At 37.9% G+C, this 26,570-nt stretch overlaps 1 protein-coding gene across 2 annotated transcripts in view; it reads right to left on the reverse strand.

Annotated features, from left to right (window-relative positions):
* Nucleotides 1-26,570, reverse strand: part of CUBN (cubilin) — a 283,940-nt gene that overhangs the window by 245,911 nt on the left and 11,459 nt on the right. For both annotated transcript variants that reach the window (XM_045463384.1, XM_045463382.1), the window contains exons 7-17: nt 25,287-25,413; nt 24,132-24,294; nt 21,417-21,548; nt 20,461-20,556; nt 18,272-18,390; nt 17,902-18,088; nt 16,641-16,753; nt 13,840-14,074; nt 6,957-7,138; nt 4,993-5,155; nt 3,350-3,537 (exon numbers count right to left, since the gene is read on the reverse strand). In XM_045463384.1, coding sequence (XP_045319340.1) covers nt 3,350-3,537; nt 4,993-5,155; nt 6,957-7,138; nt 13,840-14,074; nt 16,641-16,753; nt 17,902-18,088; nt 18,272-18,390; nt 20,461-20,556; nt 21,417-21,548; nt 24,132-24,294; nt 25,287-25,413 — 1,705 coding nt within the window. The remainder of the gene's footprint in view (nt 1-3,349; nt 3,538-4,992; nt 5,156-6,956; nt 7,139-13,839; nt 14,075-16,640; nt 16,754-17,901; nt 18,089-18,271; nt 18,391-20,460; nt 20,557-21,416; nt 21,549-24,131; nt 24,295-25,286; nt 25,414-26,570) is intronic.

The following is a 26,570-nucleotide window of genomic DNA, read 5'->3' on the forward strand; positions in this document are numbered from 1 at the left end:
AATACCAAAACCAGACAAAAACACCACCAAAAAAAAGCATTCTAAGCCAATATTCCTGATGAACTTAGATGCAAAAATCCTCAGCAAAATATCAATAAACTGAATTCAACAATATATCAAAAGAATCATGTACCACAATCAAGTGTGATTTATTCCAAGGAATGCAAGGATGTTTTCGTATATTCAAATAAATTATTGTGACATACTACATTAACAAAATGAAGGATAAAAATCATACGATCATCTCAATAGACAAAGAAAAAGCATTCGAATAAATTCAACATCCATTTATGATAAAAAGCCTCAACAAAGTGGGTATAGGTAGAGTAACCTCAACATAATAAAGGCCATATATGACAAGCCCACAGTTAACATTATTCAGTGAAGAAAAGCTAAAAGCTTTTCCCTTAAAATCAGGAACAAGATAGATGCCTATGCTTGCCTCTTTTATTTAACATAATATTGGAATTCCTAGCAAGTGAATACACAAGAAAATGAAAAAAAAAGGGGGCAGGGTATCCAAGTTGGAAAGGAAGAAGCAAAACAGCAACTATTTGCAGAAGACATGATTTATATATAGAAAATCCTACATAGCAGACCAAAAACCATTAGAGCTAATAAATTCAGTAAAGCTGCAGAGTGTCAAATCAATATACAGAACGATGTTGCATTTTTATATACTAGTAACAAGGTCTCAGAAAGAGAAATTCAGAAAATAATCTCCATTACAACTGTATCAAAAAGAATTAAATAAATTTATTCTATAGAATAGAATAAATTTAACCAAGGAAGTAAAAGTCCTGTACATTGAAAACCATAAAACACTAATGAAAGAAATTGAAGAAGACACAAATAAGTGTAAAGATATTCTGTGCTCATAGACTGGAAGAATTCATGTTGTTAAAGTGTCCACGTTACCCAAAGTGATATACAGATTCGATTCAACCCCTATCAAAATTCCAACAGCATTTTTCACAGAAAGAGAACAAACAATCCTCAAATTTGTAGAGAATCACGAAAGATTCTAAATAGCTAAAGCCATACTGAGAAAGAAGGACAAAGCTGGAGGTCGCATGCTCCCTGATTTCAAACTATACTACAAAGCTAGAGTAATCAAAACAGCATAGTATTGGCACAGAAACAGACACAATGAAGGAGGCAAGAACGTACAATGAGGAAAAGAAATATCTTCAATGAACAGTGTTGATAAAACCGGACCGCCCCATGCAAAAGAATGAAACTGGACCACTATCTTACACTATTCACAAAATTAACTCAAAATGGATTAAAGTCTTGGACATAAGACCAGAAACCACAGAACTCCTAGAAGAAAACATGTGGGAAGCTCTTTGACATTGGTCTTAGCGATATCTTTTTGGATCTGATTCCAGAAGCAATGGCAACAAAAGAAAAATGAACAAAGACTACATCAAACTAAAAAGCTTCTGCAAAGTGAAGGGAGCTATGAACAAAACAAAAAAAGCAACTTAATGAATGGGAGAAGACATTTGAAGATCATATATCAAATAAATAGTTAAAAACCAAAATATATAAAGAAATCACACAATTCAATAATAACAAACAAAATCTGATTAAAAAATTGGCAGAGGATCTGAGCAGACATTTTCCGAAGAAGACATACAAATGTTCAGCAGACTCGTGACAAGATGTTCAACCTCACTAATTGTCCAGGAAATGCGAATCAAAACTGCGATAACTCCTCCTTATTTTTTTGTCTTTCTTTCTCAGAAAGACAAAAAAATAACAAATGTTAGCGAAGATGTGGTAAAAAAAAAAAAAAAGGAACCCTTGTGCACTGTTGGTGGGGGTGTAACCACTATTGAAAACAATATGGAAGTTCCTCAAAAAAATTAAAAATACAAGTACAATATGATCCAACAATTGTACTTCTTAGTATTTAACCAAAGAAAAGGAAACCACTAATTTGAAAAAGATATATGCACCTCTATGTTCACTGCAGCATTATTTACAATACCCAAGATATGGAAACAACCTATGTGTCCAATGATAGATGAATGGACAAAGAAGATGAGGAAGAATGAAATCTTGCCATTTGCAACAACACAGATGGGCCTCATGAGTGTCGCTACAAACTTTCAGTCATAAAAGAAATAAACCATGAGGAAGTAATGTACAACATGGGGTCTATAATCAGTAATATTGTACTGCAAATTTGAAAGTTACTAAAAATGAAATCTTAACAGTTCTCATCGTAAGAAAAAAAGTGTTACTTTGTACGGTTACAGGTAGGTAAATACACTTATGTGGTGATCATTTTGCAACGTATACAAATGTTGAATCATTATGTTGTACACACTTGAAACTAATGTGATGTGTATCTCACCTGTGCTTCAATAAAATAAATATTGCTGTGGTGCCATGGTCAGTGTACTTCATTTTTCAGCTAAATCCAGATCTTATGCTAAGATTTTTTGTTTCCTCACTACACATAAAGGAGGGAAGAGGGCAAGGGGTTACAAAGGTTTTTCCTGGAAAAATAAACTGGGTCTAACTCCATGAGCAAACAAAACTGTCAATGCCTCTCTGAGTTTATATAAAATGATGGCACCCAACAAAAAGTGTTTTGTCTTTCTGGCTAAAGACTTTAATTTGTGGCTTGACCGATAATTAAGCAAAAGAAATACCAGGCCAGGCAAACAAAAACCGCCTTTTTGTTTCAGATATTCTTTGTTATTACAATAATTACACACACTTAAATCAGAGCTGAAGCCTTTTGAGAGAACGAGTAGTGCTGATGAAGGAAAAAGAAACTAAACCCCAAAACAAGGGCTGTTCAACACCCTGACTTCTCTGCCACTGAATAACCAGCTCACCTGGGCAAGTCCTTTTCCTTTTCTGGGTTGAGTTTCCTGGACAATCCATGAAAACGACGTCTTATTAGTACAACTTATTAGTCCTTCTTATTTGCACTCACCTTAGTTATTAAGGGTCAGTTTCATAGCATCTGAGTTCCTAGTCTCAGCTTACATTTCTGTCCTTTGCTATTTCATTACCAATCTCCTGTTTCACCAACTATAGATCTATTTTTGGCAAATTCTTTCCTACTCTCTAGAACAGTTGTTGTTCTCAGACTCTAGCCTGAGTCACAATCACTGGGACGGTTGGGGTGCAGATTACTGGGCATATATCCCAAGAGGTTCTGATTCAGTAGGTCTGAGATAGGACACAGAATTGCATTCCTAACATCCAGATCATCCAGAGAATCTGCACGCTGCTGGCCCTACAACTGCTTGAAAACCACTAGACTGTAGAGAATATAAAAATGTTGATAAACATCATCTAAGGGCCTAGGAGTAGTAAAAGTTACCTCAATATAACTCTGAGCACAGCCACTCTGGCCTTCCAGCTCCACCTGGGTGAAGTTGACCTGTATTTGTTCTCCCAGGGGCTGCTTTATAATATAGATGCATTGTCTGTTGTGAGTGAAAGGTCCAGACAAGTCAGAAAAGAGAAGGCCCTCTGGGTCTGTGTAGTTTCCTCCACAATGTAGATCCGCTGAAGACAACAGGGAAGAGAAGGGAAAGGTCATGCGAATGGCCATGCCTGTGGCTCTTAGGCATTACATACCATTTTTAGAAACTTACACCCATACACACACCTAATATATATCCACTTAATTCACCCTGTACAGGTTTATGTCTCCAATTATATTTTCAGTTTGTTGTGTGCTTGTGGAACATCCATGTAGAGCCTAAAGAAATAGATACAGAGATGCGTAATCTAACTTCCAATCTAACGTCCCTTCTACAAATTGCTCTTTGATTGCTTTAAGTTTATTTATTTATTTTGAGAGAGAAAGAGAGAGCATGAGCAGGGTAGGGGCAGAGAGAGAGAGGGAGAGAGAATTTCAAGCAGCCTTGAGCCCACGAACTAAGAAATCATGACCCGAGCCGACCTCAAGAGATAGACGCTTAACTGACTGAGCCACCAAGGTGCCCCTACAAAGTGCCTTTTATTTATTTATTTATTTATTTATTTATTTATTTATTTATTTTTTAATTTATTTATTTATTTTTAATTTTAACGTTTATTTATTTTTGAGACAGAGAGAGACAGAGCATGAACAGGGGAGGGGCAGAGAGAGAGGGAGACACAGAATCCAAAACAGGCTCCAGGCTCTGAGCGGTCAGCACAGAGCCCGACGCGGGGCTCGAACTCACGGACCGTGAGATCATGACCTGAGCCGAAGTCAGACGCTCAACCGACCGAGCCACCCAGGCACCCCCAAATTGCCTTTTAAATACGTTTATGTTCTCCTTCATTCCAGAAAGATTTGAGGCAGTTTATAAGACATGTGACAAAAAATATATATACAACTAGACAAATGAATCCAGTTAAAGGAATAATGAACAGAGAATAGCAGGATGTGCTCAGGGGGGAGTGACATGCACAGAAAACAAGTATGCACCGACCACACAGATTACAAAAAGTTTACTATAAATTCAGCCCAAAGGCAGAGTAAATGAAGAAAGACCTGTGGAAGGTGTTCACTGTTAGTTTTCCTGATATTGAGACTTGAAAGGTGTTTTTCCTGTGAATTCTTATCAGAGCACAATGATGTATGTTAAGAATAAAAGCCCCAAAGTAAAAATCATAGAGGGGCCACCTGGGTGGCTCAGTCGGTTAAGCATCCAACTTTGGCTCAGGTCATGATCTCGCGGTCTGTGAGTTCAAACCCCGCGTCGGGCTATGTGCTAACAGCTCAGAACCCAGAGCCTGCTTCAGATTCTGTGTCTCCTCCTCTCTCTGTCCCTCCTATGCTCATGCTCTGTCTCCCTCTGTCTCTCAATAATAAATAAACATTAAAAAACTTTTTTTTTAAATCAGAGTATTTTCTTGTGTTTCATTGTTTGCTGGTTTGTTTTAAGATGTCAACGCAAGCTCTAAGCATAAAAGCACAGCACAGTCCCTCACATTCATATGAAGCTCCCAGTTGTTCAGGTTACTTACATGCTGATGTTAAGTAGGTGATATGGAAGCCTTGGTCATTAATCTGGTCGTCAGAATGAAAATGAATTCTGGCAAAGGGACCTGTGGTCTGCAGTGGTGGTACAGAGAAAGTGGTGCAGAACTTTCCAAGAACGGGGTCCTGATACAGAGGACCATCTCGAATCTAAAACAAAAGAACGAACCATTAAGCACAAAGTGGTCAGATGTTGACAAAACGAGTCATTTTGTACCTTAACTTCAGAAAACCTGTCATTTGAAACTGGTGGCTCTTACAGGTTTTCCCATCTCACACATATCAGCTGCAGCTCACTAAAGGGTAGTCCCCTGCACCCATCATCCCTGATGCCGTATCTTCTGTCTAAATCTTAATTCCAAGGCTAGATGTGTACTTTGAAATCTTCTCATGAATCTTTCTCTATGTTTTCTTTCCTAGGTTCCCCCCCACCACCAGGTGTTTGTTTTGAAATGATAAATTAATTCCTAGTAATTGAGAAGGAGAAAATGAATATATTGAAAGAAAATAGAAGAAGGAATGCTAACAATGTTGACTGATTCACAACTTGTTTCAGAAGGATCAGAGGTGGAAAGGAAGTGAAGTCAGATCAGACACAACATAAAGACAGTTTAAATGTATTTTAAAAGTATATAATCCTAATACTAATTAGGTACTGTGATAATGATCGTATGATCTGAGAAATTCTTTTTAATTGTTGGTTTTTAATTTTTTAAATAATCACGGTAACTCTCTATAACTCTGTTGTAACTGCAAATCCTGTACATCATAGAACACCAAACATCAGTGAACAAAATAATATTTTAACATGGCGAATTCTGTCCACTCAAATTACTTTTTCTATTGGCCGCAAAGCTATAGGACAGCATTATTCTATTCCTATATATAACTAGTTCCTTGAAATATTGTTGAGAAGTGAGAAGCATTTCAATATTATCAGAATGATTAATGCTTTCTATTATATATGTATCAAGGAATTATGTAGGAGCAAAAAACAAAGCCTCTAATTTTAATATGATGGAACTCACTGAAATTAATTTCAAAAAATCCATGCTACTGTCAACATTTAAAGGATTATGTTGCTGAAATTTTCCAGGGAGGGGTAGATCTTCCAGTCATTCCCAAAGGTTTCAAATCCATTACAACTGCTAAATTACTAATGACTTTCATTTGTGGAGATCCCTGTTTGTCAGTCACACCTTTCTATCCTTTGTGAGTAATTCCAAAGCCCTCCATTCTCTAATGGACTTGGAAGGGCATATTGTCTTTTATCACTACTGCAAGGACTACTGTGATTTATGGTAACAAAAAGACAAGAGCAATGTAAAAACTCAGTCTTCTCAATGATCTTTTCAGTCTATAAATGCAGAGCAACATTTCAGATATACCTATACGCTTAGGGCATTTGAATACAACAGCCCATTTTTCTACTTGTATAAACTTTTGCTAATGGTAACCAGGAGGGACACAGATTGGCTCTTCTTCTCCCAGTGACAATTATGCGTATATTCTAGGCTCACCCTTTAGCAATGCATTACAACACAATTGCTCTTAAGTTATTTTTCTTCATGGAGCACTATAGCCAGCTTGTGAAATAACATGTTGGGTTCCCATAGATAACTGAAATCTTGATTCTGCATTGGAAAAGATACCCGTTACTGAATGTTTATTTTGTTAATTCTTCTATTCCCTTATTAGGGGACTGGGCTTCCAGGAAATGACAGGGAAAAGTAAGGCAGTCTATTTCCCAGATTCAAATGAGACCCAGAAGAAGCAACAAGCTGGCACAATTAAGAATAAGGAATCAGCAAAGCCTCAGACATTGGCTGCCTACTGAAGACTATATCTAACTATTGCAAGGAAATTGAAGTCATCCACAGGTAGCACCAAACCATAGCTCTTTGAGTTCTAACCATATCATGACATGTTCTATCTAATTACATTTGTTTACCTCAAGATAATCTTTGCTGCAATCATCATGGTGCTCCAGACTCAAGGTCCCAAAAGTAAATGTTATCAAGAGGCCAGGACTGGTTATAACTTTCCAGACACAATCTCTTCCTGAAGGATAGTTTCCAGGATATCCCGGAGACTTAATAGAGCCATAAGTGCCTGTCAGTACACCTCCACACTCTAAAATAAGAGGAAAAAATAACTTGACATTTGTATACATGTTATAATTTATATAGCGTTACGGAAGCCTTTATTGCAAGAAGACAAGCTTTGTTGAAATGTCTATGTACAGTTTGGGACACCCTCATAAATTAAACAAGGCTTTCAGTTTTCCAATTTGATACAGTTATAAATCTAGGAATATTAACTGATAAATGAATGAGTCACATGCATTGAGCTCTGTGCTTATCAGCTATTACATGGTGATATGATTTTAAAATACAGTGCTGAACTGTCTGAGGGATGAATAATGAGATAATAGATATATTGTTTTCACTTTGAGGGAGATTAATTTCTGCATAACTTTTACAAGTTCTGGTTCTTAAAGAGTTCTCTTTTTTGTAAAGTTTTTTCATTTGTTTTTGAGAGAGAGACTCAGAGCACGCATGCTCAAGTGGGGGAGGGGCAGAGAGAGAGGGGGACACAGGATCTGAAGCGGGCTCTGTACTGACAGCAGAGAGCCTGATGTGGGGCTCAACTCATGAACCGTGAGATCACGAGCTGAGCCGAAGTCGGATGCTTAACCGACTGAGCCACCCAGGTGCTCCAAAAAGTTATTTTTAACTCTTAAAAAGTTCTAGAACTTCTGTTACCCCCTATGTCTTTCAACAAACCAGATTGTTTCATACATTAGAATAGTTAAGTGCTACATACTTTTCATGTGAGAAAATTTCTTAACACGAGGATAATAGTTAAACTCTTCATTTTACAAATTGAACATATTCAAATATGCGTGGGCACTTGCCTTGCTCAGGAATGGAGTGAAAGAAAGGTGGGACCAGGCTTTGTGACACTCACTCCACTACCACTCCATTAATTACCCCCCAGAGTTGTATGTCAGTGACTGGAAGAATCTTTCCTTTATTAATACTCACATTTACTTAACGAAGAGTCTGTGATGGCTTATAAGAAATACTAATGTAAAATTGAAAAATAGAGATACTAAATAAAAATCTAGACTGTAGTAAATATAAATTAGAAATAATGAAATAAGGTGCTATCTCAGATATGCAAGATGTGGGATCTACATAACTACGCAGGTTACTTAGTAGATAAGTCTTTTGCCAAGGCAAAAAATGAGACAAGTTAGTTACGTGATTCTCACTGTTCCTAATACAAAAACACCTCAGTTGCTCAGAGGCAGAGAAGTTTCCTAAAATTTGGAAGTTCAATTACCATATGGATAAAAAGAATTACAATTCCATAAGCAAAGTAAAATGTTAACGGAGACCTGGGGAAAAAAATTCAATATGTAATACAAAGAATTAACATCTCTAATATATGAAGAGCTTCTAAAAGGAGTAGAGACATAAACAAAGAGTTCACTGGTAAAAATTCAAATGTCCTTTTACATGGAAAAGATGTTCAGCCTCACTCTCAACAAGGGACATACAAATAAGAACTTCGCTGAGACACCATTTCTTAGCTCTCAGAATGATAAATATCCAGAATATTGAAAACAAATTCTGGCGGTGCTGTGGGGAAACAGGCACTCTCATACATTGCTAATGAGAACACAAGAGAGTACAACTTTTACAGAGGAGACTACGGCAAAGTCTAGCAAAAAGTTAGGCATTTATTTTTTGACGAAGTAACCCCACTTTTAGAAATTGATCTCAAAGATACATTGGCAAAAATGCAACAAGACAAGTTCACAAAGACTTTGTCGCAGTACTATCTGGAATTCCAAAAGGCTGGAAGCAAGGCAAATATCCGACGAGAAAGTCCTGGTTGAATAGACAGTGTATGAGATGTCTATTAATGGCACACTATGGTCTAGTTATGGACTAGTCTCTACAACACATCAAGTGAAAAAGCAAACTACAAACCAGTGTATATTGTATGTTACCTTTTTTTAAAGGGAAAAATATGATTATATGTGATTATCTGCTTATAGTTTTGAAATGGAAGGATAAATCCAAGACTAATACAAATTGTTACCTTTTTTTAAAATTTATTTATTTGTTTTGAAAGAGACAGAGACAGCTCTAGTGGGGGAAGGGCAGAGAGAAAGGGAGAGAGAGGGTCCCAAGCAGGCCCCCCGTTGCCAGCACAGAGGTCAATGCCAGGCTCGAACCCACAAAGCCAGGAGATCATACCCTGAGCCGAAACCAAGAGTCAGATGCTTAACCTACTGAGCTACCCAGGTGCCCCCAAAATTGTTACCTTTTAGAGAAGAAAGGAATAAAATGGAAGGGACAAGGACAAAAGCTAGACTTCTCTAAATTTACCATGAAGTTTGATTTGGCTTTGGAACTATGAATATGTTTCACATAATGATAGAGGAAAATTCAATAAAAATGAAAAAGTGAAATCTTTAAAATCACAAGCAAAACGAAATGACTATATTAAGCTAGCAGTTTAAACAGGGAGAGGAGAAATATTCCAAGACGCTTTGAAACACTGTAAAGTTTGATTGCAGAACTGGAGTGAAACATATATTAAGTACGAAAAGAATAATTGAGAAATACTAAATGGCTTTCAGTTATCATGTTATTAGTAATAACATTAGTATTGTTATTTTGAAAATTCACATGGTAGGATTAAGTACATAGGTAATACGTGAATGTCACTGGGAACCAGGGTTTTTCACGAAGTGAGAAGAAGTACAAACATAAAGTTAAAAAACCTATAATTTCAATATGCCAATATTTTGGAAGATCACTAAGAATACATGATATACCTTTCCTTTAAAAATAATAAAAATATTTCCCAGTTCTTTCCACTGAAAGTTCTAGAGACTTTGTTCAGTCTAGTAGCAATAGCCACTCCTAGCACCCAGGTTATGAAACCTAAATACCATTTCCCGGTAGAGGAGTATGAACTGTTCCGGTCCTAACACAATAAATATGTATGAAGAACCTGGAAAATCTTTCAGGGCAGAAAGCAAGAAAGTTTCTAAAGATAACAGAAACTTGGGTTTCTATTGGGTCAAAGAGGCTTAGAAACTGATTATCAGTTCTCCCACTAGCCAAATATGGAACATTTTAACATTAAAAAGTCTAAAATGGATTATATCAAATATGATAAAATGCGTGTTCCTGAGTATTAAAATCAATAAAAAATAAAAGAAATAATGACTAATTGTTCATTCTGGAGAAAGCTAGGAAGCCAAGTCATTAATTTGAATACTGGGGAAATATTAGGAGAAAGAATCAAGCATGTATCCTATGTTTCCTTTATGATCTATATGGGAGCGTAACCGAATAGTTGACATGAGAAAGTTCAACTCTATTGAAGAACTCCAGACAATAAATAAAGAAGAAATGATAAAGTTCAACTGTCATCATTTTGAAAGCCCCAGTGAACAACTAACCTAAACAATGAACCTAAGGGTTGCTAAGACCATTACAGAAAGTGTGAAGGTTTCTAATGGAAAGATCAACCAGGGACAGTCAAAACACTCGAATCAATGCTGCAGTCATAATAGGGAGACAAGTGGATATCCAGTACCTTCTAACGTGATTATTTTTGTCTCCTCAAAAATAAAACTGAACTGGATCAAACCTCTAGCTTGATTTAACTACCCGTTTACAGCATGAGGAATGGCACGTGGGATAAAACAGCAAAATCTAGACTCTGGGATAACAGCAGTTTCTGTAATAAATAAATGTGAGCAACGATTAGGATTCTGTAATTGTAAGGAATTATTGTTTGTTTTAGTTTTGTTTTCAGGCACTGAGAAGCAAACAGTGAAGGGCTGTGATCTTGAGGGAAGGGAAGGGAAGCACATGTGATAAATCCCATGTTCCTTCCAGGATTCTCCCTGCAGGCAGCTTCCAAATTACACACAGCACAGGGCAGTGGGAGTCCAAGGAGCAGAAATCCTCTTACTGGGTGAAAGAAACAAAATTCAGAATTTGGGGCTACCAGAGTGGCTGGGATTTTCGAATAAGGTACTGTAGAGAAGACAGCTGCATGACAATGGCACCCCAAAAAGGTATAGGAGCTTCTTTGGGCCCTTAGCTGAATCTTAAGCTGTATATGCACAGGGAAAGACTCTAGAAGGCCTAATAAAAAATATAAGAGCTACGAGACATAGTCAAAACCTCCAGCATATGTGTAATTTGAATCCCAGAAGGAGAGGAGAGAAGAAAAATAAAAGAAGCATCATCTGATCATCTCCATAGATTTAGAAAAAGTACTTAATATACCTCAACATCCATTCATGACAAAAACTCTTGACAAGCTAGGGATAAAAAGTAAGATGGTTTAAAAGCATTCAAAATATCTTTGACACTTCTTCCATTGAGATGGGGTCTATGTCTCCTCCCCTTGAATCTGGGTGGGCTTATGAGTGCTTCAACCAATTAAAAGTATGGCAGAAATAACAATATGACTTCCAAGACAGGTCAGAAAAAGCCATGCAGCACCTGCCCATGTCTGTTGAAATGGTTGCTCTAAGAAAAACCAAGGACCACGAAAGAAGTTCCACTAGTCTAAGACCAGCATCACAGAGGGGCTACATGTAGGCACTCAAGTCAACAGCCTGGTTCAACTCTTATCCAAAAGCCAGCATCAACTGAGCAAGCTTGGGTTTCTAGCCTCACTGAGCCTTTAGATGACTACAATCCCAGCCAACATCTGGTAATAACTGCTCACCAAATCAAATGACAATTGGTCTCTTTCCAAATTCTTGGTCCACAAAATCAGAAACATAATAAAATGGTAAATGTTCTACAACACTAAATTTGTGGGTCATTTATTATACAGTGATAGTAATTTGCAGCAAACTTCCTTAATCTGATAAAAGTTATCTACAAAAACTTACAGCTAAAACATTATATTCAATGGTGAAATACTGAACATTTCCCATGAGGTTGGGAACAAGATAATAGTGCCCAGTCCACCACTTTTGTTCAGCATTGTACTGGATGTCCTAGCCAGGGCAATAAATAAGTTGAGGGAAAGAAAGAAGTAATAGTTACAAAGATTGGAAAGGAAGGTGTTACAAGGCAAACCACAAGCCCAAAATGGTGCCACTTAGGCCAAGTACTCAAACTTGGGCTTAATACCTAGTCTAATTGTACTTTCAACCTTCCCCGGAAATATAATCTTAACCTGTCAGTCAGGAATTTTCCACTCAGCGCCATGAGTCTGCCATATGGGCTTTCTCCATCTCCCAAAGGAAGATGAGGTAATCTGCATAATCAGACCCCTTACTCTTCCCCCTAAGGGAAGACCTTGCCTGGATCAATCTTTTTCTTTTGCTAATAACTTCTTGCCTTGCCATTCCTTCCTATAAAAACTTTTTATTTTATATAATTTCTTAGGGCTCTCCTCTGTTTGCTGGATAGGATCCTGACCAATTCAAGCATTATTTCATAAAAACAATTAGATTCAAATTTACTCCATTAAATTTTGTTTCTTAACAAAGAAAAACAGGCTTTATTCATTGAGAACATAGCTGTGTATGTAGAGAAATCCAAAAGAATCTACTAAAAAAAACTATTAGAATTGATTAATGAATTTAGCAATGTGGCTAGATTCAAAATCAAATATTTTTTAAAAATACATCATAATTCTATATATAACAACAAATAAAAATGCCATTTTAGAAAAAGGCATCATTTTACATAATATAAAATATTCAATATCTAGAAAAAGACAACAAAATATATGGAATCTATAAACCATCGCTAAGATAAATTATAAGAGGGCTAAATAAATACAGAGATGGTCCATGTTCATAAATTGGTAGGATCAATCTTTTTAGGAATCCCAGAAGATTGGGGAGGGGGGAAATTAAAAAATTGATTCTAAAATTATAATATATATATTTATATATAATATGTAAAATATAATATATATATTTAAAATATAATATATTTTATATATATAATAAATATGTATATATTTAAAAAAATTTTTTTAGAGCGAGAAAGCAAATACATGAGCAGCAGAGAGGGGCAAAGGGAGCGAGAAAGAGAATCTTAAGCAGGCCCCATGCTCAGCACAGAGTCCCCATGGGGCTTGATCCCACAATCTTGGAATCATGACCTGAGCCAAAATTGAGTCGAAAGCTCAACCAACTGAGCCACAAGGTGCCCCATATTAAGCATATTATAAAAGACAAAGTTTACACTACCAGATTTCAAATTTCAGTAGTTAAGCCAATGTGCCACAAGGATAAATAGACCAATAGAAAAGATAAGAAATTCCAGACATAAATGCACAGATTTATTGATGCATGAATTGGAGCTTCAGTGTACTGCTCTCTTTACTTTTTTACATGTTTATAAAGTGTATAGTAAAAAGTAAAAAAAAAAAAAAAAAAAAAAAGTAGAGCTCCAAAAGGCAAAATACCAACGCAAAGAATGAATTATCAAATGGTCACTAAGTGAAGGAGTAGACAATGTCATCAACAATATCCCTGCAGTAATTTACTAGTAAAGTTTATAAAAATGTTGTTCAGTAATTTCATAAGGGGTCCATTCAGATTCATGATTTCTCATCATTTTCATTCATCCAAATTTTATTATCTCTGAACACAAAATGAAATTTCAATGCATTGCAGATTTATTTGATGTGAAAGGAATTACAAAAGTATTCTATAATCCTTAGATCTCAAAACATGTAATGTTATCCACAAGTCTAATACTAATCAAGAAAATTTACTGATCTCAAGATTTTGCTCTATTTTTCTTCTTGTTTACACTTACCTGGTTGCTGTGTTTCCCATCTTATTGTGAAGCCTCTCTCATTTCTTAAATGTTCAGAGTAGAGATGAAAATAGAGGGCATTGTCACTACTGAGGAGTTCATGAGGGGGAACAGAGCCACAGAATCTTCCAAGTTGAAACGCCGCAGAGGAGTCTCCATCGTGAACCTGAAGAAACTCGTGTGGACAATTGTTCACCGATTCTAACTGGAAAAAAGTGAAAGTGATACGCAGCACCTAAAAACATAAAGGTCACAATGCATTATTTTTCACTTCCATGTCAATTCTAAAGCATTTCTCCCAATAAGGAAGCATTCATATTAATTCACCTTTCAAGAGACAGATCTATAATTTCCCAATTATCTGCAAACACATATGACAACCCTACATATTATTAAATAACTTGTGTTAAAAATTGCTTAGGCTTCTGCCAATATCAAAATATATCAAAAATCTTGATGTTAATGAAATAGATTTTTAACAGCTTTATTAAGGTATGCTTGATATACGAAGAACGATACATAATAAATGTGTATAATTGGATGAGTTTGGACATATACCAACACCTGTGATGCCATCACCACAGTCAGTGTGCTAGGCATATTCAACACCTCCCAGAGTTTCCTTGCGTCTCTCTTTTTTTCTTTTAATGGTCAGAACACAACGTGAGATCCACTGTCCTAACAAATTTTGAAGTGCGTGATATCGCGCTGCTAACTATAGGCACTATGTTGAACAACAGATCTCTAGAACTCACTTACCTTGTATAACTGAAAATACCCACTGAGTTGTTACTGAATCGGTTAATGAAATATATGTACCTAGATTTCATTTAACTGTCAAGTCCATTAAACGTAGGCACTTCAAATGTAGAGCTGACAATCATGCTTCGAAATCAGTAAAATACAATGGACATCTAAAAAACCTACCTTGAATTAAGTTTAACTGACAAATATTACCATTCACAAGAATTTATACCCTGATCACCTGAATAATCTGTAGTGTGCAGCATCCACACAAATGTTCACTGATCCCCGGAGATGCTGATTCCTGAGGGTTCTCTGAGGCTCTTAATGAGATACTAACAGATTGACAACTTCAGGTATAGACTGAGCTAGGCATGGTATAGATATGTGTAAAGTCCCCAAGTCTTCAGTGGTTGGATATCATTAAGAGACGGGTGACACCAAGAGTGGAGAACAGGGAAAAAGTAATCTGAAGTGTTCTGAGCATACAAGTAGAAGAGAATAAACCCAAACATACATTTCCAAGTTAAAATGTTAGAATGTACAAACTCAAATATAATGATATAATCCATATAATAAAAATTTTTTGCATAGTATCATTTAAAACAGCCAAACTGCTAAAAGGAAGCTGTTGAATTTGATATCCATCATGATCTAAAACAACAACAGCATTCAGCTAATGAAAAAGGATATCAGGATATTTTTGAAATTCTATGCTAGGGTATTTTTAAGATCTGTTACCCAACATTACATCATTTTTGCCCTTGAAGAAATTTCAATAAAAATTGAATAAATGTTCATGAACTGAACTATCCTGATTTCTATAAAATTTCTACTATATTGTGCAAATTGTGGAGATAAGATTTAAAAATCAAAACAACCAAGGAAAACAGCTGAATTTATTTTACAAATCGATAATAAAACTATTAACATTTTTTCACAAAATGACTTTTCTTGAAAGAAAAATGTTTTCAATGTCAGGAAATAGAATTCATGAACACTAAATGGAAGGAAGGAAATTCACATAACATACCCACTGGGAAATTGATTTTGGAGTTTATGCTATTATAGGGTCACCAGGCTCCAAAGAATCCTCCCTTCTTAAGGGAAAAAATGTGTTGTGACCATTGTACAATGACCCCCTGTAACATCAGTTCACAGGGAAAAGTTCACAGAATTGCAAGGGAACACCTTATCTATTCAGACACACAAGTTCATTTTAATGAGTCCAGGAGTTGGTTGAGAAATAAATATTTGGAAAAGTCTGAGTAATGAATGCTGGGGATAGAAGAACTAAAAACTTCAGGGTCAGATCTGAATTTGAGGAGTGTTCATGCAGCAGTTCAGAGTCATCAGAGTTGAGTGGCCTGGGTTTGAGTCACTGCAGGCCACTTACAAACCATGTGACCCTGGACAAATTCATCAGCTGCTCTAGGCTCCATTTCCTCATAGTAAAATGAGAGTAACAATTCTTATCTCTCAGGGCTACAAAGGTTAAAACACAATGACATAATGTCTGTGAAGCAATTAGCACAGCACAATGGCACACCCAATGGCACAAAGAAGCACTGATAAGAAAACCATCTTAATAGCAGTCCCTATTTTTGCATAATAATCAGCAGAACACTGAGTGGTCTTCCTCAAACACTAGTGTCTCAGTGAGAGCAGGACTTTACAAATTCCTTGCTTGCAGTCAGCCAATCCCTGCAGAGAATTATCCATACTGGACAAAGCCTGGACTTTGAAGCCAGACAAACTTGACTTTGAAATCCTATTCCTCTAATTACCAGCTAAGAAATGCTTTTAAAAAATTACTTAGCTTCTCTTAGTTTCCCTGATCTTATCTACAAAATAAGGACACTATTACTTTTTTCAAAGAGTCAGTGTAAGGTTTAGGAAAGATGCATAAAATATCTAGCCCAAAGCCTGACACCAAGCAAGTCCTCAATATATGATAGTTGATTTACCACTATGTGTATTTTATGGAATATATACACATATTACATGTTCGCATAGATAAATGACATGTGCATTTAGACAGGAGCTATTACATTTACCTTTCCCTCTTCAGTTCGGATAACCCAGAAGCAGTTAACATCATGCACATAACCAACATCAGGGCTTTTATAGCTGAAGCTTCCATTCATCCCAGAGAGGGACCCTCCACAAACTGCCAAGGGAAACATGAACTGTTCTTTACAGAGACTCTGAAAAGGAGGAGGCTAGGTATCTCTCTCTAACCTTGCTGCTGAAATATTACAGAAGTCTGAGTGATTAACACTGGAGACAAATGCCCTGTGGTTCTCTCTTCCCCCCACCCTTTTGTCTTTGGACACCGCCTAAATCCCACCTCTTGTTTGAAGTCTAGTTGGGATTTCCTTGCCCCCACCATGAACCTCTTCTGCCCCTTTTTGTTTTCTCTGGCTCCCATTCTCTCCACCTCCATGATACTTGATTTGACCCCAAGCAACTTAGTTCTTATCTACTTCTTGTCTCTCCTCTGCCATTTTGGATTAGATGTGCCTCCTCAACCAGAAGATCAGCAAGTAATATGTGGAGATAGTGTTTTATGCTTATTTTCCCACAGCATCTACCATAGTCCTGAACACATAGTGAGGTGTCAATAGACGTGCTGATTCAGAATCAAGAGTTCTGAGAGAGGACGAGTAATCAGGAGAGGCTGGATGAAGGAGATTGAAGCTTGAAGGTGAAGTACTCCTGAAGGACAGATACATTTGGATGTGAAGCAATGGAAGAATTCAGAGAAGTATGGAGAAATAAATATCTCAAATATTGGAACACAGCATGGTGGTACATGGGATCAAGTGACAAGAAAAGATATCTACATTGGAAAGGGAGTATTATTAGGAAACTAGTGAAAAATAAGGTTGATTGGATAGGGTAAGGCCTAGTTATAGAGGATAATTGAGAAACAGTCCCAATCTTTAACAGGCAATAGGGAGTGACTGTATGTTCTAGAGGAGGAGAGTGATACGATTTAATGAGTAATATTATAGGGAGATTAAACGGCTGCTGTAGAGAAAACTTCCCTTAGGAAATGACAATACCTTAACATACTCTGTTTTCAGAACAGACGTAATAAAAATGGCAAATACCAATTTACTTCTTCCTTTGAAGGAAGGTTCTTCTTGGCCTAAATTGAGATAAATACTTACCTTGTAAATTCTATACTAGTGCTTGAAGGAAAGACTTAGTTGGAAGCATTTGTGCAACTAGACAAGAAAGTGGAAGAATCTGCAGCAGGACTCACTGAGGAATGATCCTTCTAAGCTGTGGTACAAGAGACGCTGAGCATACCTTGCTGGGGAATCTGACACAGAAATCCAGTCCAGAAACGTGTGCATTCACAACTGAACGCATTGACGCCATCCACACAAGTTCCCCCATTCAAGCAGGGGTTGCTCAGACACTCATTTATATTTTCTGTACAGTTGATGCCGGCCCAACCTGATTCACACTTACAAAGATAACCAGAAACCGTTTCCTAGGGAAAGAAAACCATAATGCCATGAAACAAAACAATGGACCATAAACGTTGAGCCAACTCAAAGAACAAAGAAGCATTATGTGATGCATGTAGCAGGTGTTGAGCCACACACACCTTCTAGAATTCTTGTAATAATTCATTTAAATGGTAACTGCTAAGGAAGGAAGAACAAGGACTCACAATGCATTGTCCATTTAAACAGGGGCGGTTCGAGCAAATATTACTGAGCTGCACGCATCCATTTGGCCCATAGCCATTTCCAGTATATCCCGGGAGACAAGTACAGAGAGGTAAAGAACCTGTCAGAAATAAAAATGGAAGCGTAAATACAGGTCTCCTTCATTCAGACCCAGTAACAAAACTCAGGCTCTGTTGTCTAGACAAGGAATTGCCAAAATCAAGTCTGCATATCCCTAGGGGCAGACATGCCAACTATAAAGAGGAAGTATTAGGATCTTTTTCTATGTTTCATCTTAAAAATAAAGAAGGCATTACATTCCAATACTTGGTGCACAAATTGACGTTGGTGCTGTCAGTCCATATGTCACAGTCCTGAGTTGCGTGCAAATGTGAGGTACGCTAAGGGAAAAAAGAGTTTCCCACGGAGGGGTTGAGAGAAAAGAATATTCTTATGAACAAAGACGGTATCTGTTGCAAGCACTGGCCCTATATGGACTATAAATAGGTACTCTTTTAATGCCCGTTTATAGATGAGAACAAAACACAAAAAGGTTAGGTGGCTTGACCCAGGACACACAGCTGGAATACAGTGAAGCCAGGGAGAAAATCAAAATCCAAGCATTATTTTTCTAGAATCCACGTTTTAACCATTTCAGTATGCTCTGAATCATCTAATAAACGTTTAACTAGTCATAAATGTATATGTATGTGTGTGTGTATACATCTGTATTCTTTCACATATGTGCTTATATATATACCACATATATCACTCATAAAAATAAAAGTAGTATTTGGAAATAGCATGAGATATGATACTTTATTCAATAAATGAAGTTGGAGCCACCCATTTGAACAAAACTATCAAGCAAAATGTTTGATGCCATAGATACAAATAAATCTTAAAAAGACCCAAGATCTTAATGTTAAAAATAAAAGAAAGTGTAAAAGAACAAGCACCTGACTATTTTTAGAGTTCGGTAGGAAAAGCCTAATTCTAAGAGGAGAAAATCCTATAAAAAAAGATTTACCTTTTTGACTACATAGAAATTTTAAGCTTCTAAATAGAAAATACCACCACAAAATTAAAATAAAAACAATATGCCAGGGAAAATACATGTAAACCATAAAACAGATAATGAGATATTATTCTTAGTACATAATGAAATTTTACACATCAATGAGAAAACAGATGAACAAAGGACATAAAAAAATAGAAAAAAATAAAGGCAGTAAAATATAAAAAGTATTAATTATTAGTAATCAAAAAGGTAATTTTGATGTAGTCAAAATCAAAATAATAGGAAGGCAATTTTTGCCTGTAAACTTGAACAAAATGAAAAATAACAGTAGTATCCATTATTGCCAAGAGTGGGAAACATGTAGTTTCATACACTGTTGGCAAGTATAAACTGATACATTTCTGTGAGAAAATTTAGCAATATATATTTAAAAAACTTTTAATGCTTATCTATCTTTGAGAGAGAGAGAATATAAGGTGGGGAGGGGCAGAGAGAGAGGGAGACACAGAATCTGAAGCAGGCTCCAGGCTCCGAGCTGTCAGCACAGAGTCCCATGCGGGGCTCAAACCCATGAACTGTGAGATCATGACCTGAGCCAAAGTCAGATGCTTAACCAACTGAGCCACCCAGGTGCCTCAAGCAATATATATTTTTTAAATTATAGGAGGTGAAACTTCTTTTACACAGCATTGCAAACACTGTTGGTTATCCCCCTAGATCCACTTTTCCATTCTTTCATAGTGAATTCTTTTTTAACTGCGGGCATAAGCTCCTGAAATAAACTACATTTCCCAGCCTGACTTGCAGCCAGGGTTAGCAAGAGGGCTCAGTCCTGGCCAATAGCATAGAAATGAAAGAGGCCTTAGAAGGAGTTGACAGGTGGTCCTTCCTCCTTTTCTCCTTCCTATGTGCTCAAACACAGTCATAAATTTAATTAGCTGGCTTGATTATCTTGGGAAATATTGCTAATTTAGACCAGACCACAGAGAGCATAGTCTATCACATTAAAAAAAAAAAAAAATCCAAACATATAGTTTTAAAACATGGATTATTTTTGGTTTGAAGATCAAAATAAGAACTTTGAGGTTAGAGGATTGTTTTCAAAATGTTGATTTGTTTCAGAAGGCCATATTGAAATACCCCAAACCAGAGGCAGAGGGGAGTCATTACCTAGAACTGCGGAGCATGACGCATGTGGGTGGCAGCCTCCATTATCGACCAAGCAGACATTGACGAGCGTGCACACTCTTCCATTGCCTTGGTACCCTGATCACAAAGAGAACAGGGCATGACAAACAACATTAAGAAGATGGAAGAAGAATCCCAATCCAAGAAGCAAACATTATGAAATCCAACCAGAGAGCTTCTATCATCACAACAGAAAAGGTAAATATGAAGTGTCATAAACAAATTCCTATCGTTAAGAAAAAGGACAACCATTTGGGAAACTGACTGCAGAAACCATGTTCTAACGGTGTTTCTAAGGACAAAAAAGGAAATGAATAAAGATGAAAAGATGCATGAAACTACTGGTAGGCTGAGACAGTTGCTGACACTCAGCAAGTTGACATTTTCTAATTACAGTGACTTTAATGATCTAAGAGCTAAATTACTGTAGAAGTCCCAAGTTCTAACTTAATAAAGCAAATAGGGTTTCAGTTTATCCCTTAGAACTCCATGAACTTTTTGGATAGTCACTCAGTTTAGATCACAGAATACCAGTAATGACTTCTTTCCAGAAGAGAAGAGAAACTCTGAACAGGTATTATATGCCTACTAGTCTGCCTGTTACTGAGTAAACTTTATACGCAAAACATGAGTATTTGTGGGAACAATGGAGCTGTAGGTCTGTGATCCACAGAGAAAATTTTTCAAATTCTGCATTATCTCCAGAGGCTATTTCACAATTTGTAAAGTTTTGTTGCTTTCCACTGGTATTAAAAATATTTGTTATTGCTTTTTATAATAGAGCTGACCTAATGTGCCCTGAATCTGTAAGTTAAATAAAACTTTCTGCACTGCTCAGTACATCTCCTTAGACAGAGTCATATTTAAAATGGAGCACAAAACCATGTTTCCAAATGTATGTTTTGCCTATAATGGTGTTGGGAAATTTGGCGTAGCACCTGGTGGACAGGCCTGACAGTGGTAAGACCCAAATGTATTCACACACGTAACAGGTGGAACCACAGAACAACCGCCATTATTTATGTCACATTCATTGATATCTTGGCAACTGTATCCGTTTCCTTGCCAGCCTAGAAAAACCAGAAGATTTGAAAAGTTAGCTCTATAGACAAGTTAACAACGAAGAAATGCATATAGCCAAAGATACATAAAAATTTGCTTCACTAAGAAACTACATATTAAAATGAGATTTTCATTCTTAAAAACAAATTCTGGCAAAGAGGCGGGCGGGTGAGGTTCTCATATGCTTTTAGTCAGAAGTCTATAATTAGTAAAACCTATCTGGAAATAGATCTAGCGGTACTCATTAAAATTTTTTAAAATATATACCTTTGGGGGCATCCGGGTGGCTCAGTCGGTTAAACGTCCAACTCCTGATTTCAGCTTTGGTCATGATCTCACGGTTCGTGAGATGGAGTCCCACACTGGGGCTCTGTGCTGACAGTGTGGAGCCTACTTGGGATTCTCTCTCTCTCCCTCTCTCTGCTCCTCCCCAATTCACTGGTCTCTCTCAAAATAAATAAACTTTAAAATATAAATACATATATACATATTAAATATATATAAATATAAATATATTTATAAATATATATATAAATAAATATATATAAAATATAAATATATATATATAAATATATATATATTTAACTAACAAGTCCACTTCTTTTTTTGACTAACAAGTCCACTTCTAAAAACTCTCTTGCAGTGATAAAACTGCCAGCATCTACAGATATAGGCAAGCAGAGGTCTACTGCAGTGTTGTTTAAAGGGGGGGAAAAACCCTCTTGATCATCAATATGACTAAATGTATTAGGACTCGTGTTTACCATCGAATACTATACAAATATTTTAAATAACATGCACATATTTAACGTTTTTCAAATATATACATTAGCTAATAACACAAACTTTTAGAAGAATATGCAAAGAATGATCCCAATTTGGAGAAAGAATTTTTTAAAAACCTGCATACGTGTCTATGTGTTTGTAGGAGAGAAGGAAAAGGAAGAAGAGGTGAGAGAACATGTGTTCACAGTGGTCTCGTTCAGAGCATGAGACTGAAGATGAAGAGAGTGTCATTTTACTGTTGGTATTTATGCTTGTATCCATTGTTACCTTGAGTTGTATTACTCCTATAATAACGATTAAAATTATAAGAATGTTTAAAACCTTTTACATTTTTAAAAAATATTTCTTTTCATTGACTGAAACAGTCCCTCTCTAAAACCCTACCTAAGAAAATTATTGTATTTGTGGGTGAAGAAATGAATACACAGAAGAAAGCTGGAAGGAAATACATCCACATGTCAATGGTGGCCCTCTGAGTGATAAGACTATGGGTATTTTTTGCTGTTTTATTTTCATATTTTTAAAGTTTCTTTATATTTTATAAGCAGCATGTATTACTTTAATAGGCAGGGAAAAAATAAGGTCATTAACAGGAAAACAAAAAGCTTTTGCTTTTCTTTTTTCTCTACAACGATATAAAGAAGAATCCTTTAATTCAAATAATTTATTTTTCCGATTTCTAGTTTTTAAAGACTGTCACTGGCAAATTACCTTCAAGAATGTGGTTATTTGCTAATTTTATGTGCCCCTGAGACCTAAGAGGGAAAAAGTCTTCACGCGGTTTTTTTCAATTTCTTTCTAGTTACACAAGATCTAACCATGTACCATGAAGAAAGTCACTAAACCAACAGTCACAAAAGGAAGCAACGGGTGTGTGTGCTTCCCTTGATCAGACAGAACAATGGACTATTCAGCAGCTCAGCTCAGATCCACAGATCTGGGTTTGAATCCCGACTATGGGATTTGGGACAAGTTCTTTACCTTCTCCAAGTGTCAAGATCCTATCATTTAAAGTGGGAATAATACTAATTTCTAACATTTCTTGATTTTGTCACAGTTGTAAGAATCGAAATTTGCCTAGCACAGTGTCTCAGTGAGGTTTTCATGGAAGAACAGCTGCTATTACGTTCTCTTACGTGTTCCACCTTCTAACAACACACGAGGAGTGCCAACGGGCCTTGGAGACTCCCTGAGGTCTGGTAAACTGCTTACCCGTGCACCCACCAAGCGCTTTCTTTGCTCATAGTAGGCTCTACAAACACGCACTGAGTGGATGATAATGATCTCATATGGTGAGAGAGGAAGCGTGGACTGAGGCCCAAGCAGTCTCTGAGTCCAGAGTCTATGTTTTCAGTGACTTGGCCTGGAGATTCGGTCTCTGGGGGGCTGAGCTGGAGTCAGACATCCCTCTTTACAGCAAGGCCACAGGGCCTTCCAGTGACGTGCCCTGGTGAGAACTACAGGGGCTCTAGAGGCGACACTAAGAGGTCAACTAATCTGCCTACGTACAAACACCTGGCCAGTAAGGTGGGACGAGAGCAGGTCTAGTCAGCTGATGGCCTTAAGGATCAGATGTCTGACCTCACCACCTCCCCGGCTAACCCTGCCCCCCAGCGTTTGGCTCTGGCCCTCTGATTTCTGAGGCTGAATCATTACAGAAGGAAGACGGCCTGCAGTGCGATGTAGGGAAATAGAACCTGAGATGGGATTGGGATGCTTCCTAAGAACGGTCTCCTTATCTTTTGGCCGGGGAAGGAAAACTGTTCTGGCACCTTGCCTGGCTGGGCATGGCCGAGCCCACATACCTGTCGGGCAGGCCCCGCAGTAGAAGGAGCCTGGGGTGTTGAAGCACTGGGCAAGTGTGGAACACGGTGCAGGCTGGAGGCTGCACTCATCGATGTCCAGCAGGCAGGCCGAGCTGTTCGGCGGGGACGTCCACCCCGCGTCACAGATGCAGCTGTACATGGGCTGGCAGAATGACAAGAGTGTGAATCAAAGCAATCAGGAAAATAAGCAAGAAAAGCTTTTGAAAATCTCACCAAGCCCCCGACTGTTTATCCTCTAGCGTTCATTTCCAAAAGGCCAATTGAGTGGCTTCTCTCTTTCTTCCCATATGATTAAGCATTTAGACCCGACCACGCAAAAAGAGAAACATCTTTATTTCAGAGTAAGGAAAACCTATAATTTGCCCCAAAGATGCCAGGGAAAGAGCAACAACAATCAAGAACTGTAAGTCAATATAATTAAAGTCAATCCACTCAGCCCGCTATGTTTTTAGAGGGAAAAACACCCATGGAGGCACAGACCTTGGAAAATCCATTCTGTTTGTTTCCTTTTTGAAAGTCTTTCCTTCCCCTCCCAGCCACTCCCTCCTCCCACCATCACTGGAAAGGAACCATTTTCTATCAATGCGTTTAAAAATATACAGAGAGAGAGAACTAAAAATAAAGACCTGAAGGTCTCATACAAGGCCAAGCGGGCCTTGTATGCTGAGTGCTCTTGAGGGTCAGGAGTCAAGGTTGTCAGGATCCAGAGCACAGGGAGAAGTCAGGCAGTCTGCAGACAAACTCAGGGTCCACAGCACTCAAAGGGGCTCCAGAGCCAGAAAGAAATCCAGACTCCTCAGAACTGCATGCTGCCACCAAGAATGGGCCTTGGTGTTTCCATGTCTCGTCACTGTTATAGCTCGCGAGGCCAAGAGAAGGTCATGTCTCACAGAGAGATTTATGAAGTAAAAGCAAAAAAGGCAGTAATTTCTATAATGATACCACCTCTGGGTCCAGTTTTCTGTTTATTTATAGACAACTCTCATCTTTTTCCTCACCTGTGCCCCCAGAGAGCAGGAAGTACCTTCCTCTCTGGAACACTGCCAGAATGATGCTCCTCTACAGACATGCAGGCTAAGGGACTAATAGCCACCGTGACTCCCTCCACGAAGCCACGTTCTGGGAGGGACTCACCTCTCCAGCCTGCACTCGGACTAGATCCTCACAGATGCCGTGGACGCAGAGTGCTTTGGAGCCCCCTTCACAGTCATTGTATTTGGATGCACACTGGGGGCCGTGTGTCTCGGGGGAGCATAGACACCTGTTGGTTACACAAGAGCACGATGTCAGCGCCTGGGCCTCAGCACAAGTGCCTGTTTCTTAGCACCAATTAAAGAAAAGTAATAAGTCCGACTACAAGTCAATGACATTCACGTGGAATCATAAACTAGAAAACCAGATCTACTGGCTGGAGTCTTAGAGGAAAATCACTCTGCTCCGCTTCAAGCAGTGGGTTGAGTGAATGTGTTATCTCTCTCAAGAAGTAAGAGAGGGGCACAACTTACTATCTGGGCAAGACTGCCACCATAAATTCTTCTGGTATCAGGTCATCAAATAGCACTTTCAAAGGTCAGACATTCATAAACTAAGGGGGATGGAGCTCCTTGGGGATGGTAAAGGGAGAGATCAACAAGTCCATTCATCATCCATCCAACCAGACCCTCCAGTAAGCACAGGTGACCTTGACTGAGCTGATGTATTCCCAAAGGTTCTCTGGGATTGTATAACTCCACAGACAATGGTACGTCCACATCTCAGAGTATGCAACCCATGTTATCGTATTACAAAGGGCAATAGTTCCATCTGTCAGAGATGTAGCTTAGATAATAACATTTCTTTCATAGCCACACTTTAACTCACAAATGCAATTTGACATCATACCCAAGCTTGCAGTGGGTGTTTCGCTTTGAGAAGATTTCAGTTCAATAACAATCAAATAAGGAAATTTGTTTTAAACTATTGTCATCCTTCAAATTGCTGAGTTAGCTTTCTATCTGTACTGCAGCTTCCGAGGGAATGTGGAAGGTATGGGAAAGGCAGGTGGGAATGGGAAGGACACAGAGGGGTCATAGAGCCTCAGCCTATTTTCGCAGGTTTGAGGGCATCCGATGGAGTGGAGAGCCAGGCCCGGAGTCGCCATTTGTCTGCCTTGAGCAGCACTGGCCCTCATGGGGGAAGGTGACCATAGGGGTCAAGGATCAGAGACAAGGAACACGGAGTGCCTGCATGACCATGAACTAGTTTCTGAGTATTCTGGAAAGGGGGCCATTCTATAAGGCAAAGAAGCTCTTTTAACAATCTTGCTGAGGCACAAGGGACTCCTCTCATGTCCGAAGATGAAGACACATGTGTGATTGACAGTGTGGGAAATGAGAGTCTGGCTGTTTGAGAAGCATCCAGAGCCACACTGTGGGCACA

Source organism: Leopardus geoffroyi, chromosome B4 (assembly GCF_018350155.1).
Source record: "Leopardus geoffroyi isolate Oge1 chromosome B4, O.geoffroyi_Oge1_pat1.0, whole genome shotgun sequence".
NCBI lineage: Eukaryota > Metazoa > Chordata > Mammalia > Carnivora > Felidae > Leopardus > Leopardus geoffroyi.